Source organism: Habropoda laboriosa, unplaced genomic scaffold (assembly GCF_001263275.1).
Source record: "Habropoda laboriosa isolate 0110345459 unplaced genomic scaffold, ASM126327v1 scaffold210, whole genome shotgun sequence".
Taxonomy (NCBI): Eukaryota; Metazoa; Arthropoda; class Insecta; order Hymenoptera; family Apidae; genus Habropoda; species Habropoda laboriosa.
In genome coordinates, this window is record NW_017100373.1 from 337,750 (window position 1) to 357,023 (window position 19,274).

The 19,274-nt window shown below is 40.9% G+C and overlaps 2 protein-coding genes across 3 annotated transcripts in view; both read right to left on the reverse strand.

Annotated features, from left to right (window-relative positions):
- Positions 1–235, reverse strand: part of LOC108574890 — a 13,857-nt gene extending 13,622 nt beyond the window's left edge. The window contains 1 exon segment of the mRNA XM_017937545.1: positions 181–235. The gene's annotated coding sequence lies outside the window, so the exon portion shown is untranslated.
- Positions 236–8,307: 8,072 nt separating this feature from the next.
- On the reverse strand, positions 8,308–18,700 carry LOC108574983 (tubulin-specific chaperone cofactor E-like protein). 2 transcript variants are annotated; one of them, XM_017937668.1, is made up of 6 exons: positions 18,375–18,700; positions 10,398–11,411; positions 9,659–9,828; positions 9,147–9,255; positions 8,759–8,863; positions 8,308–8,492 (listed from the first exon to the last, which is right to left on the reverse strand). In XM_017937668.1, the coding sequence occupies exons 2-6, from the start codon at positions 11,397–11,399 to the stop codon at positions 8,337–8,339; spliced, it is 1,542 nt and encodes a 513-aa protein (XP_017793157.1). In that variant the 5' UTR covers positions 11,400–11,411; positions 18,375–18,700; the 3' UTR covers positions 8,308–8,336. The 2 variants fall into 2 exon arrangements, with proteins under 2 accessions (XP_017793157.1, XP_017793158.1); XM_017937669.1 differs by lacking the exon at positions 18,375–18,700 and adding an exon at positions 14,092–14,174.
- Positions 18,701–19,274: the final 574 nt, after the last annotated feature.

Genomic DNA, 19,274 nt, shown 5'->3' on the forward strand with positions numbered 1-19,274 from the left:
AAAAAACTAGTGAAAAAAGAACACGATGTTTCTACAAGATTCGATTTTCCTACTCTGTAACACTAACGAGAGGATTAATTAAAGAATCCTCGTTGCGAGTATTTAGGGGAAGAACGGAGGAAGAACGGTTTAACGAGTGGCCAATTTTTTGCTACGCGCTTCTTTCAATTATACTCTTACGTGCTCAGCATCCAACGAATCCTCTTTGATGCGTGGAGAAAATTGAAATTCTGCTCGAACGGTATGGTGACAATCACCAGAGTGTATTTCACGAATGATAGATGCTACTGGCTATTGTTCCTCCTTCCTGTCGTACACGACCACTGCAGATGAATCCCGCAGGGCACAAGAAGAGAAGCTTGTCGATCCTGTTTCAAGTTACACGTTGCTTCACGTAAGCTCTCCGGATGAATGCCTTTTTTTTTTGTTTCTTCTCTGTCGATACGTTTGACTTTTCGATGAGTCACACACGACTCGCGAAATTACGTTACCAACGCTCGTCGGATGTGCTTTTCGTAGGTAGTCACGTACTCTAGACGCTCCTCGTGGCTCCCACTTCCAACCTGTTCACACTGTAATTTATCGTTTTGGTGCTTGCTTCGACGAGAAGCTTGTTTGTTTTTAACTTCGAAATCTCAAGAAAGTGGTTGTTTTTTTTTTTTTTAGAAGGAATACTCCGCAAAGCGGATGATACGGAGTGTAATCCAGGTCAGGGAATATCGAAATTTCCCCCGTCGGAAGCTGGTATTGGAAAAGTAGCTTTCAGATTGGGATTCAAGCGTAGAATAAATATATAGAGCGATTCAATTGGTTGAATAACTTTAAATTATTCGTGAACCGTTCGCTCAGCGAAATCTTCTATACTTTATCAATTTTTTTTTTAACAAGTATACAAAATGCTTCATTTGAGAACTTCGAAGTAAACATCAAAATTGAAAAAATATATGTATGTCAAAAAATTAATTTTCTTTGTATCAGATCCCTTTAGAATATTTTAAACGATACTCGATATTAAATTTAACATTTGTTTCTTATATCAAATTATATACGAGTAATTTTAAAGGCATCGATCTAAGTGAATCGTCTTGTATATTATTGTCGAACCATTCCACAAAAAATTTGAAAACTCCCTATGAAAAGAACGTCAAAAATTTATCGTCCGGGAGGAGACAAGCATTCCGCTAAGTATTCCTCGTTCTCGAAATATTTCAATCGAACCCACGACGTAGTCTTCGGCAAATCGAGATTTCATTTGTCCGTCGCCTGGAGAATTTCTACGCTTCGAGAGGGAAAGTATTTCTGCACGAAACCAGAACGCACAAGGATGAAAATGCTTTCATGGCTTTATCGAGTGGCATCCTTTAAGTGATCTCGCGATAGGAACTGCTGCCTTGAGTCCTTTCGACGATCCATATTCAGCCGCGTCCATATGTTCCGCTGTGTCGTCCCGGTGAAACAAGATTCCACCAGCAGGGCCCCGTTAAATCGATCAGATATCAATCGAACGGAAAAGCGTCTCTCTCTGTCTCTCCGTTTCCCAATAAATGTCTATTAATGCATTTTAACCCTTATGTCAATACCCACCTGAATGCATTTTGTGAAAATTTTTTGCTTCTCAGCGATTTGAACCTTTGAGAAGCGAAATATCTTTTCCATATTTTTTTTCATCCTTAAACCAAAAAAAACTTTGGAGTCAAAGTTCATATAGTCGTGCCCACTTGTAGAAATGAGAGGTATATCATCTGTTATTGAATAAATAAAAGTATTTATAGTACTATATACAATAATTACAGATGCCTAAACACCAACCAATGTATAAACAATAATAATTATTTATTCAAAGGCATTTGTTACATTTGGTAATTGTTGCATGCGGTACAAGATTTTTTTGTTTTTCTAATTTCTTTTATTGTTGCTCTATAACACTTGGTCTATAGTGTCAACTCCACATAAAGTATAATTTCTGGTTTCTTCTTAGTGTCATTTGATATTACCATATCTGTGTGCATCGTACCGAGTACGATGACTGCTTTATCTTTTCCGGCACATAAGAGCAAAGGGTTATTTTTTCGAGGAATCCAAATATCGTACACAATTCTTCTCTCGTTCTGGAAGGAGCCATTGCTTTAGGCTTTGTTTTTCTTCAAAGTGGCAACAATTGTCAACTTCCAAGAAAGCAGATGTTTAGCTAGGGGTAAAGATGTGAAAAAATTGCTGCAAGTTCATTCACCACTCTTTCGCTCTGGTTGGCTTCACGTGTATTGCCTCTTTTCCCAGTATATAAAATAAACCATTTAGCGGATAGTCATTTTCCGCATCACAGATCTATCATATTTTTATGCCGTATACACTGAAGTAGGATCTTGTAACTTGCACCCTTTATCGAAAGGTTCCAGACGGATAAATAACACTCTACGTGTGTTTATGAAATCGATATGCGCTGGGATTAAAATTAACGTCTGTTTATATATTTTGAAAACAAGTTTCAAACTCAGGCAATAATTAACGTGAATAAAATACGTTTATTACACGTTATACATTTTGGCTATTGACATAAGGGTTAAGGTGCAATCTTATAGCAAGTTAATCTTTGGGAGTTTCAAATGTAACTCGTTAGGCTACTTTCTTCGTTCAAAGGTGAATCAAATCGCCACCCAAAAGGGGGTTAATATCGTAGCCGCACCCAGCCTTGCAGAAGCTCCATTTCTTTCCATTCCTCTTGCAAGAACGCTACGATGCACGCAAGTATACACACTTTTCGTGTCACCTGTTCCGTGACTTTTCCTCGAATCGCAGTCTTAAGTAACGATGATCTCCCACACAACTTTGCACACCTTGTAACTCCAGGAATCCGTGCACCGATGCAAATTCTTTGTGTTCACGTGCAAAGAATACATTCCACTGCGAAAACAGGTGTATCAGCTTGATGAAATACTCCTTTGACTCTATAGAGAATGGATCCAATATGAGAAAAGGCGTGTATCGAAGCGTGGTTACTCCTTGAAGCAGGAGGGTCGCTTTAAGTTCCTCCTTAACCCATTGACGCACTTCGACGCCCCGCTACTCGATACCCCCGTGAAACCCCATCGACTATTCAGGCTCACGCGCTCTCAAGAAATACGCGTCGAATCGGTTGCCCTTCTCAGTGAATGGCGAGTGAATTTGGAAGCATTAACGAGAAAGCTTTCTTTCTACGCGAAAGAACTATTAAGAAGAAGTGGAGGAGAAGACTTCTTGAAAAACGTTCTCAGCAAATAAGAAGGAAAAAATGGGGAGAGCTTCTTCATGGCTCAGATGTAAAGGACACGAATGATCGGTGAAGCTCACTTTCCGTTCACTTTTCTCACGGGACTTTTATAGATGAAATAAAAACAACCAAGAGTGCCCATAGCATGTTACACTATAGCCTTTCTAAAAGAAAAAAGAGAAAAGGAAGGCGTGAATAAGACCAGAACGTTCAAGCCTCGCGTAGCACCGTGGCGACGATCTCGAAAACTACCGTGTAGGGGTTGGTTAGAGCCCTCAGGTAAATAGCCCCTAACAACTTTTTTTGCGTTTCGAGGGAGAGCCTCGCAAGCGACTTTATTAACTTGCTCTGCCGAGCCGTGTTTTGCCTTCCAAAGCAGCGTTTATCAATAGCATCCTCATCGTATCCAATCCCTCTTCGCGAGCTTCGTAATCCAACCGCTAAATACAGCGAACAATATCAGGGAGAACTAACGTACGGTTATCCCGTGTTCTAGGCTAACGGTGACCTCAAGCGTGTCCGTGGGGTGGGTTAGAGGGACGACGAAGCCAGCCACGGAAAAGATAGATCGTTGGGATCCGTGCTGACTCGGTCGTCGCATCGATCGTCGAATTCTAGAGTGAAGTAGACGAGCAATCGCGTACCAGAGAATTGAAATTTAGTATAGAACGCACCTCTTTGAACCTTTCAACCTGCCTTGCTTCTGACTTTCTACTTACCCCAGTGTCGTGTCCTCCATGCCAACAATCGGGAAGCAATCGATCCCTGGGTTCCCGCTCTACTCCATCCTCCCAAATCGGCCGTTTGATCGTGCCACTTTTTTCTCCTCTGTATTCCTCTCTCTCTCTCTACTCTGTCTTCGACACTCTGACGTTCGTTCTCTTTTCTTCACAGCCTGGGCCAACAGTGGCGTACACCGTCACACTCACGCGTTTTCCCTGCCGACAGCTTACATCTTGACGGTCCGTGCCAGCTGTGTTCCGCAGGAGACACGCTCTCTCGGCCCTCTGCAGCAACACACGACGACCCACGTCCTACTCATGCTCTCTCGCGACCAACGCGCACTCGTTTATCGCTCTCTCTGTCCCTTACCCGCTAGCCAGGGGTGCAAACACGTTTGCCAGAGCCACGGGAATCACGGGTAGATACCCTCGACCGCCAATTTTAAAATTTTATCGTAAACAGTGGTAGTGTTAGACTCGGTGGGAAAAATTTGTATCTAAACGAATTCAGCGTTTTACTGTTGATTTTTTGGTTTGATTCATGGGCAGAGGTCTTGTATGAATACTTGAATTTTGTTGGTTAATTACTGGAATCCTAACCATCATTTTCTTATAACACGCGTAACAACCACTCCTCTTCTGATTCCCTTTCAACAATCGTTAGGAATTTTGTAAGATTTCAGTGACCCAGCAGAAAGAAGAATAAAAAAGAGAAATAAAATAGTAGGTCGAGGGTGGAAAAAAAGAGCTCTGTTTCGTAGAGTCAGGGCGCCGGAATCGATGCGGTCCTCTCTGTGGATTTAGTGCATAGTAGGAGCGCACGCTCCCCCAGGGTAGGATTAGTCACGATCCCACTCGGTCGTAAAGTTTCAAAGGTAAAAGGAAAAAAGGTGGAACCTCGTAACGAGCTGTCACCTCGTGTCGCTCTATTATTCCGGGTATCGGGTCATGTACCATGTAATTGAACAGAATTTCGCAGCGACGTTAATTGTTTACCCCGTGAATGTAGCGCTTCTAGATTGCCTCGAATCGATCCCAGATGGCAGAAGGCTCGATCTGAAATTGATAGGAAACGACAAAGAACCCAGGGGAAATGGAATCGGTGTATCGTTCACTTCTTTTTCTCGGATTCGAGTGCACTCCGACGAATTTATAGGTTGCATAGTTCAAGTAGATTTGATCTAACACAGGGAAATGAAAAAATATCGACGATTAGTACAAATTTCATTCATAAAATTGTACCTAACGTTAATGTAGCTCTGCTTCATCGTGTTACAATTAAAGGGTAGATTAATATCTGTCATTCTTGGATACCACATTTATCTTTCTCTTAAGTTTTTAACTCGATAAGAGGCATCGTTCGACTTTCATCATCGTCGAACAATTTTCCAATGAATCCTGAGGAAACTTTTACAATTAACGAGCTTACAGTGTGCTCGAATTCGCCTATCCATCTCTGCATCTTTGCTATCAGATAAATATGGGCCCCTGCAAACAGAGCCGTCGTGACCTGCGTGGTCACCCCGGTAGAATTAACAATTGACAATCGATATTCTTTGGTTATAAAAGAAAGACAAAAATTTTACTTTTATCTATGATTTTTTTCATATCCAATTATGTCAACCAATTTTTCAAGAATGTTCCGTTTGGAATTTCCCTTCTGGATTCCCTTGGTAATACCGTCCACGCATTGTCCAATCGACATGGAACTATCTAACTCGACATGTCATCAGCGTCGTCTTTAAGGCCATAATTAACGAGCCAAAACAGACATACCCTATATAACCAATAAGACATCAATGACATTGAATTAAAACATAAAAATAACAACATTTAAATTCTATTTTTTCTACCTTTACTATATAGTGCACTCTTCGCAACCATAATTTATAACACTCCTACTGTAGATGCTTCACAGTGATTAAACTTTCGATCAGCAAAGTAACCTTTGACTTATGCGTTTAACCTCTCTGCACTCGTGGCACGAGGAATAAGCTGACTAATTTATTGGCCAACCAGCAAGATCATTTTTAAACCTTCATATAACGTTACTCTGAAACGCGAAAGCTAGAATTGTTAATGAATCATTAATAATGATCCATGACTGATGATCGACGTCGTGCAAGGAAACACGGCTAGTCTCATATAAAGACTTTTATTTCGTTAGTACGTACACATTTGCGCCAGCACAAAAAAGGATCGTATTATATAAAATGAGAACAATGCAGAGTTTCCTTTTCAGAGACTAGACACATATAGGGTGCGGGATTTCAGGGTTGGTGATACGTTTTTGTCCCCACTTTCTCAACTGTACATGTTTACATCACTATGTGTATCGATCGCGAAGTCGACGCAAAACAACTAACAAAAAAAACCATCGATAACCCTGAGATCCAACATCAAAAACATTTGCGATGCTGATTTGATGTTTCAAAGATGCGTCGACCGACTCTTCCCTACTCGTGCTCCTTCAATTTTTCACAAATATTTGTTTCCCTAGCACTGGAGCATCTAGAGCGTTTATTTTCTTTTAATTCATGAATTTTTCTTACACTGGAAACTTTTCCTTGTACTAGTAAAAATTGTCAGTCGAATTGAAACCGTGAAATCATTCCAATGTTAGGATTTAAATCAGAGCAAAACATATGACTGACCAACGCACTGCCATGAAGAGTCGACGAAGTTGCTTCGCAGTGTTTATGGTATTTACATACAGTGTTAGAAGTATTCAAATTACGCTAGTAAAAGGCAGGCACTAAGTGACTCTTCAAGGTTTCTCCCTTGCAAGCCGAATAAGCCAAAAACGCTCAACATCGTTGTTCTTCCTCTTTCCTAGTGTCTCGCGTTAACGATAAGCGATACCAGTAAATTTTCTTACCTAATTTCTATTCGATACATTTCCTAAATTTCCACGCAACAAGAAATACAATGGAAGATCGCAAATAATCTTTGATTGACAATATCGAAATTTAAAAGACGCATGATATTAACAACACTTGATTGACTGTTATCGCGTATCGATAACTGGTAAGCTTAAGTACACATTTCAAAATGCATGAAATCATAGCATGAATCATTTTATCGTTTCGTTTCCAAAAAAAGCATCGGTTATAAACATATAGATATAAAAACAATCATTACATGCTCGCTGTTCTATCGCCTACGTAAAAACATGTATTGCACAATTGAATTGGTATTACCGTTGCTAATATTCTCATAGAATAAGAACGTTTCCCATCGCCAAAACGTAACAATTGGATCGTTGCGATCGAGACGAAACTGTATAACGCATAATACCGTGCACACTTTTATTATTGCCCGTGATTCTTTTCTTTTTTTAATGGCTTCCTCGTGCCTAGCTGCGATCTACAAAAATAGTTCCTTCTTTTCTGCAGCCTGGACGTCACTTGTTTTTGTTTCTTCATTTTTTGTCACACTCGTTGCATTGTCCCGAAGTACATGACATTTACGAATTGATCCGTGAACTTAAATCAACTCAGCGTGCTCTTCGTCGAATCTTCTTATCATTACGACACGTTAATAAATCAATGTTTAACATTTCACCATGTAACATCTCTCTCTAACACGGTACAACTCATCTGGGTTAATTAAAGATTGATCCTCATCAATTAACACGATCGCTTTCTAATCGATACCAACGCGCTTGCGACATATTTTAATTCTACGTGATATTTCTTTACCGAACAGTTCATCGAGTCACTATAAATGATTTCCTTTGTACAATTGTGGTCATCATACGAAACTCTCACAAAACAACAGGGCAAAAACGGTTCACTACTTGAAAACAACTGGCAAAATCTCGGGTTTCACTACGTAACTAAGTACTTCATATCGTTTTTTTTTTTCTCACGTAGGCTTGACAGCAATCTACGCTAACGATTAACGCGGAAAGCGCCGAAGAATCGCGAGAATTCATCTGCAAACGCCAATTCAACCGGAATTTTTCGTAAAAATATTGTATAATAGGATATACATGTGTGTCAGTGTGTATACAGAAAATTGCGCCCTAGAAACTGGACTCTCGTTTGAAAACCTTCAAGTAGTACAAATTCAAAACTCGTCTTTCCTTCGATCAAACGCAAAGGCGTAATGCGCTACCAGTTCCTAACGTTTTTTGTATTATACCTCTCAAACCCTGAAGAATCGATAAATATAATTGCTAGAACGATTACTCGGCTGTTGTGTATGTGTGTGTGTGTGTGTATATATAAAAAAAATCCCGAGTCTCTCCGTGGTCGATCTACGATCAAGGTAACGTGACCCTCGTAGATCCTTTAATGGAGATCAGATCCCAACAACTGTCAGGTATGTTTCGTATCGTCCGACGATTCGCTGAAAAACCTTCTTCAGGAACGTATAGAAGACGTGGTGGTCGAAGACGTCGATACGAAGCGATTCAATTTGCTGTCGATTATTATCTCATCCCCGTTCCGGATGTTGTATCGATATAGCTGCTTGTTCGGATATAACATTTCTTCTGGTCCGTACTGCGCCTTCATCACCTGGTACACAACGAAATATCGGGGTAAGAAAAAACAATCCTTAGAACAACAGAACTCGAACTTAATTTACCTCTGATCATACTACGGTCGAAAACTTCGTAAATTTAATTGGGATACCCGAAACGGGAAAGGTACAAGAAGGGAGTAGAGAGAAGAATTTCTATATCGCGATTTCATGCTTCTTATGAGATCTCTCGAGGAACCAAACATTCTGGAAAAGCATAAAAAGAAAGCTGATAAGACAATAAGTCATCAGGGTTGCTAACCTGATCCACGTAAAACAGTCTCATCCGGTTCGCCGGGATTTTCACCATCGTCTCCAGTTTGGTTTTCAACTCGAAAACCGTTCTGTACACGTCTATGGATCGAACCTACAAAGCACCATCAATATTTATAGCAATATTTATAGTTTTAAGTGATCCAGGCCGCGAGAAGCCACGCCTTCCTTTGCTCGATTTCGCGTGCCCTCTCTAAAATGGTTTGTAAACCAAACACACCCACCCACCCTCTTTTACTGAGCAAATAAGCTGAATGAACACCAATTACACACAGCTGAAATATACGTATATATAGAACCCCCTCTTTTAATGGATATACCGAAATTTAATTACATCGGCAATTAAACGGTCCTCTGAACACGAGTGGTAAATTTACCTCGATCAGGTCTCCATATGTGAATGTAACCTTGACCCTCTTCTCGGGCGTCAGGTCAACATGTACCAGCGGATCCAGCTTTCCGTGAATAGCCACCAGCTCGGAGTACCTGAAAACGGAGGAACAGGGTCAGAGACGGCGGCGGCGGCGGTTCTTCAGTGACAACTATGGCCGTGAAACTAGAATAGCTTTATGGGTTCTAGTTCAGGCTAGAATAGAAGCGGTTGAACGCGATGACAGAGATGGAAACGGGAACTTGTACGCTGGAATATGATTAACTCTCCAACAAAAATAGAGTCTAAAGTATTTTGTTCGGGGCTTCCTAATGGAAAACTTGTCCTTGAGGCGTTGAAATCTTCCTAATACTGCATCAGAGTATCGCAAAATTAGTGAAATAAAACGCAGAATGCAACATGAACGGACAAAAGGTCGAAACCTTATAATAATATTAAATGTAAACGGAGAAACAGGAATTGAAGGCAGGAATGTAATTGTAAAAGATGGAGAGGCACCTTTCGGGCCTATCAGCTTCCGGTTTGTCCATGTAGTAGCGAATGAAGGCCCTCTCAGCGTCCTCCCGCTCCTGTGAGGATATCACACCGCCGCCGTTCAATGTCTCGACGTTTGGGAGTCTAGCGATTAACAACTGCCTCCTCTCATGCTCCGTGTACTCTCGAGGACTCTGCAATCGTCCAAAAATATTTTTATCTTCATCCTGCCTTCCGATTGACTTTGAATTATCACGTACATATACTTAACGAGATAGATCTTTGATCTTTATCTTTCAAAATACGAGAATAAAAGGTCACGTTGCTCATTTATGGAATAAATCGACGATTAAAAGAGGATTGTAAGAGGAAATTATCGAAAAAAACACTGCTAAGCATGGTTAATTAGAGAATACATTTGCTTTGATGATCAAATAATGCTTATTTCTCAAAGTTACACGCATAGATCCGTTCAGGGATGTTGATATCATGCCAACGTTTACTTCGGTAAAGCTAAAACGAATTGGTCCGAAGTGGCGCATACTAGATCAAGCTGTCGTAACGGTTTCACATTTAAATGCTGTTCTTTTTCTACTTCGACTCATCGTTCTTCCTTCAACCGATCGATTCATGAAAATACACCGCGGACAAGAACTTTGGAAACAAACAGTGTGATTCTTAAATAATCAAAAAGAAAAGAAAAATAACCGAAGTGAAACTTTTTATAATGCATGTAAGCAAGAAACAGTTTAAAGAGCTGTACCTCGAAAAGAGGACAACCCTGGATCCTCAGAGATTTCAGCACAGGAAACCTGGCTAGTCTCTCTACATCATCCCATGTGGACAACAGAGTGCCATTCACATTCAGGAACCTCAATTTCCTGAAAGGATCATGGGAGGATTTGATACTGATTCCACTGGACTCTGACTCAGACTCGGACCTGTCGTAGTTCACCTTCCCCTCGCTGAATATCCTATTCCCCTTCTCGTCTACCGACGTATTCTCCACGTCCAAATTATTCATATTCTCATTATCCTGACTCAAATTCTCCGACTCTTTCTTCGTACACGGCGTCTCCTCATTCGAGTTCCTATTATCCACAAGAACCAACGACCTTATCGGACACTCTGCTAATACAAGACTCTCCAAATTGGGAAAGATGTAGCCAAGCTTGGAGATCTCGTTCCAAACTTCAACAGGATTACCCGTGAAGTGAAGTTTCTTCAACGAATCGTTCCCATTCTCTGGCTTCTGATAATCCAAATCGACCGTCTTGTACTCGTTCAAGGACAAATGAAGTTCTTCCAGATTATGCAGGAGACGGATGAGCCCTTGTACCGTGGACCAGGAAACCCTGGTTCCATTTAACACTAAATTCTTCAACAGATCATAGCTACCATGCTTGATCTCAAGAACCTCGGCCAGAGAATTGAAGCTCAGATTGACAAATTTGATCTTGGGCATATGTTGAAGTATACTGAACACTTCGGTCCACTGGGACAATTTATTCTGCGCAAGATCGAGCTCTTCGACGTTTTTACATTTATTACGCAGCTTCTCAGCATCGTTCCCGGCCGATTCGATGTCGCAGTCCTGCAAGACGAGCAGAGCAGGCACCGTGTGACGGGGTGATTTCTTCGGAATGAAAATGCTGACCGAGAGGGCGGCCTTCGGCGAGCTCGACTCCGTCTCCTCGTCCGTGAGGGAGCAGTCGGTCGTTGAACTGCCGTACTTCAGCTCCAGCGCTTCCAGCATCGACGGCATGTTTACTGCATTCTGAAACCACACACGGCTCTTTATACTTCCTCTGCTATTCTGTGCTTCTTAATGTCAAACAGAAATTCAAATGAATTTTTTATAATCGTCTGCCTTAAAACCTTCTGAGCTCCTTTGCTTCACTATAAACTCTGTTTTCAACTTTAATTTGTAAGAAGATTACACGGTAGATATATACTTAGAATTGTAATGAAACAAAGTGCATTAGTGTCAGCCTCTGTGACATTCGTCACTTCAAAGCAATATAAAAATTCACAACAATTCAATAGTACTGATGCATTGTATTATAGTTAGACAAGTGGTCCCTATCTTCTGAGCAAAGCTGTATTCTACTCTAATTTCCCCGCTCGTTAACGAATTTCGACCTTCTCCCTCCCTCTGTGTCTAAAAATTCCCAAGTATATACCCCATTGTTCTCGCTGTACACCCCATCGCACTTCGATCTTCCTATTCTGCAAACGACACCATTGACCCGATCATCTTTGTAGAAGGAGGAGGATCTCTACTCACGAACAAGAAAGAAGAGACAAAGAAGAACTTCGTCGGCTCTACACAAGGTGGCTTTTGTTGCCCGGAAAAGGAACAAGAAAAGAACAGAAAAAAGAAACAAAAGGAAAGGAGCAACTGAGGCAAGAGAAAAAGACGCGGATCGAGCGGATCCTCGAGGACGGAATATCTGGTCTGACCATATCCGCAAAGGTCGTCGCAGTATTGTATTTTTGCGCAATGGAAAACCGGTACCGGTTCCCTTGTCCTAGCTGGAAAACGATTCCGTGACCGAACGAAGCCTCACCCACGCCATTCTCCTATCACAGGACTCGTTTTATTCCCTCCTCGTTCGACGAACACCATTTCTTAACTTCATTCACGCGGATCACGCCACTTAATCGATTTTGCACTCGTTACATTGTGAACAGGGCGGTGATTCGACTAGCTGTATCAAATTGGGAGTTCAATGTTTACTTGGACATCGAGACTGATCATTTCAATGTTTTGTATCTTTAAAAACGAGAGTTATTAACTGTTGTATAATGTATAGTCGATGGAAGCGATCGGTCAGAAATCAAAGTACTATACATAATCGTTGCATTACAGTATAATTAAGAGATTTGTCTGTACCAATCCATAATAGCTGCAAGTTAATTCTGGCCAATCCGGCAATTGCTATTGAGCAATAGTCGACAGACTTAATAATTTTGCCGTTTTATGCTTTAATTTAGGACATCCCTATATCGGATTCACCGACTATGTATACGTTTTTACTTTACACTGTTATCTAGTTATCTAAGAATTCTTTCACTGATGAATCTAACGCTGGTCACGAATTACCATCGTATGACAGTGAGTCGTTCGACTTTCACCATACATCGAATCACATTAATAGTTATCGAACGATGCCAAAATTATTTGAAACGAAGCTACTATTGACCCATACGTCGTGCTATGAAAGACAGCAGGCGAGCAAGAATCGTGCGGGAATGGAATGTGGCAGTTTCACTGGTCGAAAACTTGGAGAGAAAGAGAGAGAGAGAGAGAGAGAGAGAGAGAGAGAGAAGCGTAAAAGTGCAACGAACCACGACTGGGACGATTAAGAATCGTGCGAGAATGGAATGTGGCAGTTTCACTGGTCGAAAACTTGGAGAGAAAGAGAGAGAGAGAGAGAGAGAGAGAGAGAAGCGTAAAAGTGCAACGAACCACGACTGGGACGATTACGACGGAATATTGCGAGAGCTAGCCGACGTTAACGGGCGGAGGGAAACGTTGCGTCAATTTGGCGAAGATCCGACGCGCCAGAGGCCGAAGGAAAAACGCGTCCGTTTGGAGACAGGCCAACTCATGTCGTTTTCCATTTACACGAAACTTTTCAGCCACGATTCGCTGTTCTGTACACCATACCTCGCGCTTTCTAACGCCTGTTTCACGTCGTTACTAATATCGAACAACGTTTCATAGTGGATCTCGCTCGCCAGCACGTTAGAAAAGCGTCACGTCCATCCACCATGGTTCACCAGGAGGGGGAAGCAACGTAACTGCGAAGCACGGTTCCAACCCTGTGGAAAACCGCAGGGAAAAGAGACAAAGGTCCACGCGATCCCGCTTGTAGCACGGCAGTGGACCGACATAATAGTCGTTGTTGCATTATACTCCCCGGCTTCCCCTACGTAATCGCAATATCGGTTCAACGGCCATGCGAAATTAACTTTCTCCGGCACGGGTCTGGCAACGAGAAACCTACTAGAGGCAGGCAGTGTGTTACTGCACACGGTGGCTAACGATGTGCTTGAGGCTGTTTGAGACCAATTCGCAACCGGTTCACACAATATCCCAAGACACGCCGTTCCGTTTAACCGATTTCTAAACCAACCGTCTGATTAATGGCTCGGTGAATGAAAAGACGGCTCGATACAATGGCAATTAATCGGCAGGCGTTTGATATGAGCGGCGTGAGGCGGTCGTGGATACTCGAGGCTGATTTTACATATATATCTTCGATCCACATTCTCTTGGGTATTTTCAGTGCGTTGCGCTCACGAAGAACGATCGACGCAGAGGGCGAACAGAGGTTGTTTCGAGTTCTATATATTATTCCTGTTAATGAAATTCATTTAATTATTTCGAATGGAATTTCGGATTATACGTTACTTGATCCTTTAAGTTATCAAATATTGTATGACGTAACTGTATTAGTAAATCTGAAGTAATTTTAAAATGGAATCGCATGACTTGGCATCGTCGAAGGTGCACTGGAATCGCAGCAACAACAGGTCGAAATTAGTCACTGAATACTGCGTGTCTTGGGAGCACGGAAGGTCCTTCGGGTAACTCCTTTCCGGGTGGAGGAGTGGGAGGGGGGCACAGGTCAGGAACAAGTCATTTGTCCGCATAAAGTCTGAAATTTATATATGTCGAATTTTTAAATAGTTTAAGAAGAGCAGTTTCGAATTAATAGGTTATATGTAAAACGATTGTAACACAATGCATTTGGTTGCGTCACGTGACTGCAATATTTGTTAACTGGTCTAACATCGGAACTAAGTAACAATGCTACATCTGAACACGCTACTTTCTCTTCGACCGATGATTTTACATGCGAACAGTTTACATTCGTTAAGTTAAATGTACGAATTGCAATAATCGATCGAAGAGAAACGAATTCTTTTTCTTGGAACTTGTGCCACCCGAATATTCGTTAAATTCAAAAATTCTAATTCGACACGTTAGGTTAGAAAATAAACTGAAAGCAAGAACAACAGAGTTAACAGGTTAAAGTCGACGAAGCGTGCAAGTGTCCCGAACAGCTGACGATTCACCAAGTTCCGGTGGCGGTTCAACGATATTAACGAATTCACGAGTTGCCTCCACGCGTCTAAATATACGCCCGCCAGTGACTGTTACGAAATGTCAAGCAGAAGCAGCCGAATATACTGGGTCAGACGGAAAGCCAAGCTGTTTCACGTGTCTGTTCTCTGAACGAGTGATTAGTCGCAAAGAGAAAGGTATCGCTCTTTTCAACCAGTATCGATGATCGAATCTCTTTACGGCCATGTTGCTCTTGCGATATCCTAGCTGGTTCCTTTATCGACGCTGCAAACTGCAGTAATCATGAAATAGATTGTAACAAACATAGACGATGACTAGAGAAAACGCAGAGGTTCTTAAGTTTTCGATTCTTCAAATAAAACATGATTGCGCGTTGCTCAAGGACTTGGAAAGTCCCCTCTCGAGGCGGAGAAACATTTTCTACCATAATCTTCTCAAATTATTTTCGTTCGACCGTCAGGAAATAACAAAAACGGATGAACTAAACTTTCTAACCTTGGACGGAATAAAACGAACGCAGATTCAATGTTTAAGGTGGAACACGTAGATTTCATTTATGTATAAAAGAGTAGCACAACATGGAAGGAGAGATGATCGTTTCGACTCGAGTGGGTCCATTGAGAAAATCGGTGGAGATCTATTCTCTGCCCAGAAAGCAACACAACGGTGATAGAGAAGGAAATATCGACGAAAGTCCGCTGCTTGTGTGCTGCGCAAGTGCTCTCCCGCCTCTCGGAATATTACTCGGTTGCCCAAGGTTGCCGTTCGTTCTGCTCACAACCCGAGCGCATTATACACATGTATAGACATATCTATGTACCACGCACTACACTACGCACACATACACACGGACAAACCTTTGCGACATCGTGTTTACGATACACGCATGGATCTATATATCTCTCGTGCGATTCAACTCATGAGCTTTTTTCCATCCTGAAATCAGCGATATGATATTCTTTCTGACTATTCCATGTATAATTCAAGGTTAAGAAGAGTCATAAAGAAGACGCAATCGTAACATCTGCTTCTTAACCTCTTTACATGCGCAACACTTCTATGCGATTATACATTAAATTATTTAATTTAAATAATAAACATAAGTGATATCAAGTAATAAACAAGCTTATTCAATTAAAATTGTAAAAGATATTACCGTTGCACGTTTGCTGTTATGAAGTATGAACATTACACGTTGGTTGATTGCTTACTTAGTAGCGAAAAAATTAAAGACGCAAATGGAAAAAATACCAAAGAGGTCCGTCGTTTGTTCTAGATAGTGCTCTAACGGATTACAAAGCAGAAAAGGCGATCGACAAGATTGGGAAATGCTGTATGCGCATGATGCACGTATTCTTTGTTCGTTTCTCGGCTTTTAAGAGCGAGTCTCGCATCGGTGCACGGCAATTATCGACGTGTGTATGAAAGCCAACCATACATCGAACACCGTTCACTATATAAGAATATATACACACGCGTCTCGTCTGGTCTCGTCGGTACCAGGCCTCGCCCGTCTAAACTGATGAACGCTTCATCGACGCTAACATACGCCACGGATCAACGATTTAACGCGGGCTAAATCGTTCCTAACGGATAGATCGATTTTACAAGAGAAGAATCACTTTCCCTGAGATTGTTTCTTTTATCTCTAGCTTTTTTACTTTCGCGAAACCCGTTTTGAAAATCAGTCGTATAAAACAAGTTTACAGGTGAATCTCGTTTAGAAAAAAAAGAAACGATTATTCATCCAGTCGGAGAAATCACTTTCCTTCAAGAAAAAACATTGCAGGAAGTTCTCGCTTGCCTTGGAGTGTGCATCGATAGGAAACAGCGATGAAACAAAACTATTCGTAACGTTTAAATTAACGTGGATAAGCGCGCTAATTACTTCCCATCTTTTAAACGTACAAAAACTATAGATATCTGTGTTTCTTTATGCTCCACAGGTGTAACAAACTGCTGCCTTCGAATATTCGAACATAAATAGATAAGGTTAACCGCTTGCATGCTCGTGGAACAATGCACAAGGCTTACTTTCAAAATCATTTATTTAGATGAGTATTTTTGGCACAGAAACACGCACACCGTGATCGTAAACGTTACAGAAGCGTTATTCCCAGAGTTGAGTCGCGTTCGTTTACATAATCTGCGTTGTCCATAAGTGTTCTGCGCGTGAAACGGCTAACAACGATGGAATTCCTCTAACAGAAGATTTCCAATGAACGAACACAGTGAAAACTTTTACTTTTCTTCTACAGAGAGAGAATGAATGAATGAACGCATCGTACTCGAATAAATGTGATAAGCTATCACTGATAACGATGATCTTGGTATTAGCTTTATCTAATCGATTCTCGCGATACAATGTACCAGTGGAAAGTTTTTAAATATGGCCGTTTCACAAGGAATAGAAAATCAATAATTATATAAAAAAGTATTAACTTTTGCCTTGTAATACTGACTGTCAGGTATAGAAAAGTTATTTATATCTATAATAAAATTGAATTTTTAATTCTGATAAGTATATGTAGACGCTAAAAACATTACAAAGCAAATGATTAATCGTAATAACTTCGGAAAATGAAAGAATCTGAAAATTGGCGACGTAAAATCCTCATTCGAAACAGCATTTAATGCTGCATAAATTTTGCGCTTCCTTATGTCTGAACGAATGTGTTAAGTACTGTTCCTTTCATTTATGCTGGCCTTGAGATTAGTAGACAAGAAACTACGCAATTCTCACGACTCCTACCTCTTTGTCGTCGAGCTTCTTCTACGTTTCTATTATTTGTTGATTTTTACGTACTTTGAGAACTTATACTTTCGATCATTTGCAATCCACTAACCTACCACCATGAACGACATAAGGTTATGAATTCATTTTTTCATTCTATCTAATTACCACTATCATTGCCTAGACATTTTCTAAGAAATACGAATTTACGAACCAGACACCCAAACGACACCTATAACCTACGACCAATGAATCGTCGCCTTCACCGTCGATAAATCAGGCAACCTTTCAACCTATCTCGAACAACCTCTTAATCTACTATATGATACAAGTGATATAATTATGGACATAATAATTGAGATAGAATATAGTAGTTTGTGGAAGCATTAACGGTAATGAAAATATGACGCTGGCAGCTGTCAAAGCGCGCTGACTAGAAGCGTAGATTGGTCGTGCGCGCACAGCTGATAGCGATTATGTAAGGTAGAGTGTACAACATATAGTAAAATACCGCCTATTCTATCTCCAAGCCATTATACACTATCGTTTTAGAAATTTGTAATAAATTATGTTAAAGATAACAATTATCACAAATTCCAACCTTTAGTGTATAAATCACAGAATTTTGACACATCTAAGAACTGCGTTTATTGATACTTGATATGGTCGACGTATATGTACCACTGATTCAGGTACAAATTCTAATTTAAACATACGCTCGAGAATTTTTTGATAAGGGGAAAGGAAAACGTTCGTTCTACATTGCAAGCTGGTTGGATCGATCGAGCACGAATGTTAGAAGCATTGAACGGAAGCGGAACAAAGACGCCGTACAAGAATATCGCGATAGAATCGGGTCAAGGATCTGCATCTGGATGACAGACATGAAATACGTTGCAAGTACTTACTGTTTCCTCGTCTTGTTTCGCGCTTTGGTCCTCCGATACCTGTCTGGTATCTCGTGGTCAACGATCGACGAGCTTATGAGGAGTATCCTCGTTAAATGCACTCGCGATTTTCGTTCGCAATCATGTAGCGAGATCGTTTCTTAGGTTGGTCAAAAAAAAAAGGTTAGAAAAAAAGATGTGGTGCCCCGTGTACGGACACACGAACGTGACCCGCTCGCCGTCCACCGTTGAACTGATTTCTAGCTCCTTTGTTTAGTAAACAGAAACAGCTGAGCCGCGCTACTGGTTCACGAGCGGTAGAGGTGGCGGGAGCTCGAGCTACGCTCGTTCACGTAAAACGGTGACTGTACCGCGCAAGCACATTTGTTGACAACGGTCACGTGGTCTCTAGGAGTCGACCAATAGGTGAATTGCATCCGGCAGTAGCGTATTGTGATATTGCAGAACTAGACCTAATGATGTAATGAATAAAGAAATGTCCAATTAAATAAAGTTTAATAACTATACAGCCCTTTATGACTGTGGTCATACTGTAAAATGCTCGTACGTTAAGGATGACTACAGTCAAAATTTCGTATTGTTGGAAAGATTATTATCTTTAGTAAATAATATGTAATTGCAAATTATTGGATGCATTTCGATTAAAAAAGTAAAATAGGACGCAATAGGAATTTCAGTGTCAAGGCAAAAGAAAACGATTCACGCGATGGAAGAAAATTTCATAGATGAGTCTCTTACGAAATGTGAATCTATAATTTATTGATGGCAAAATAACAGGAATTTTGTAACACGTTCGAGGAATGTCACAGAAACGGCGTTAGAATGAAGCTGTGCTAGTATAACCTGTTTTACCGTTATGAAACTTACCGAAACGTACAGCAATCATGATGCACCATAAAA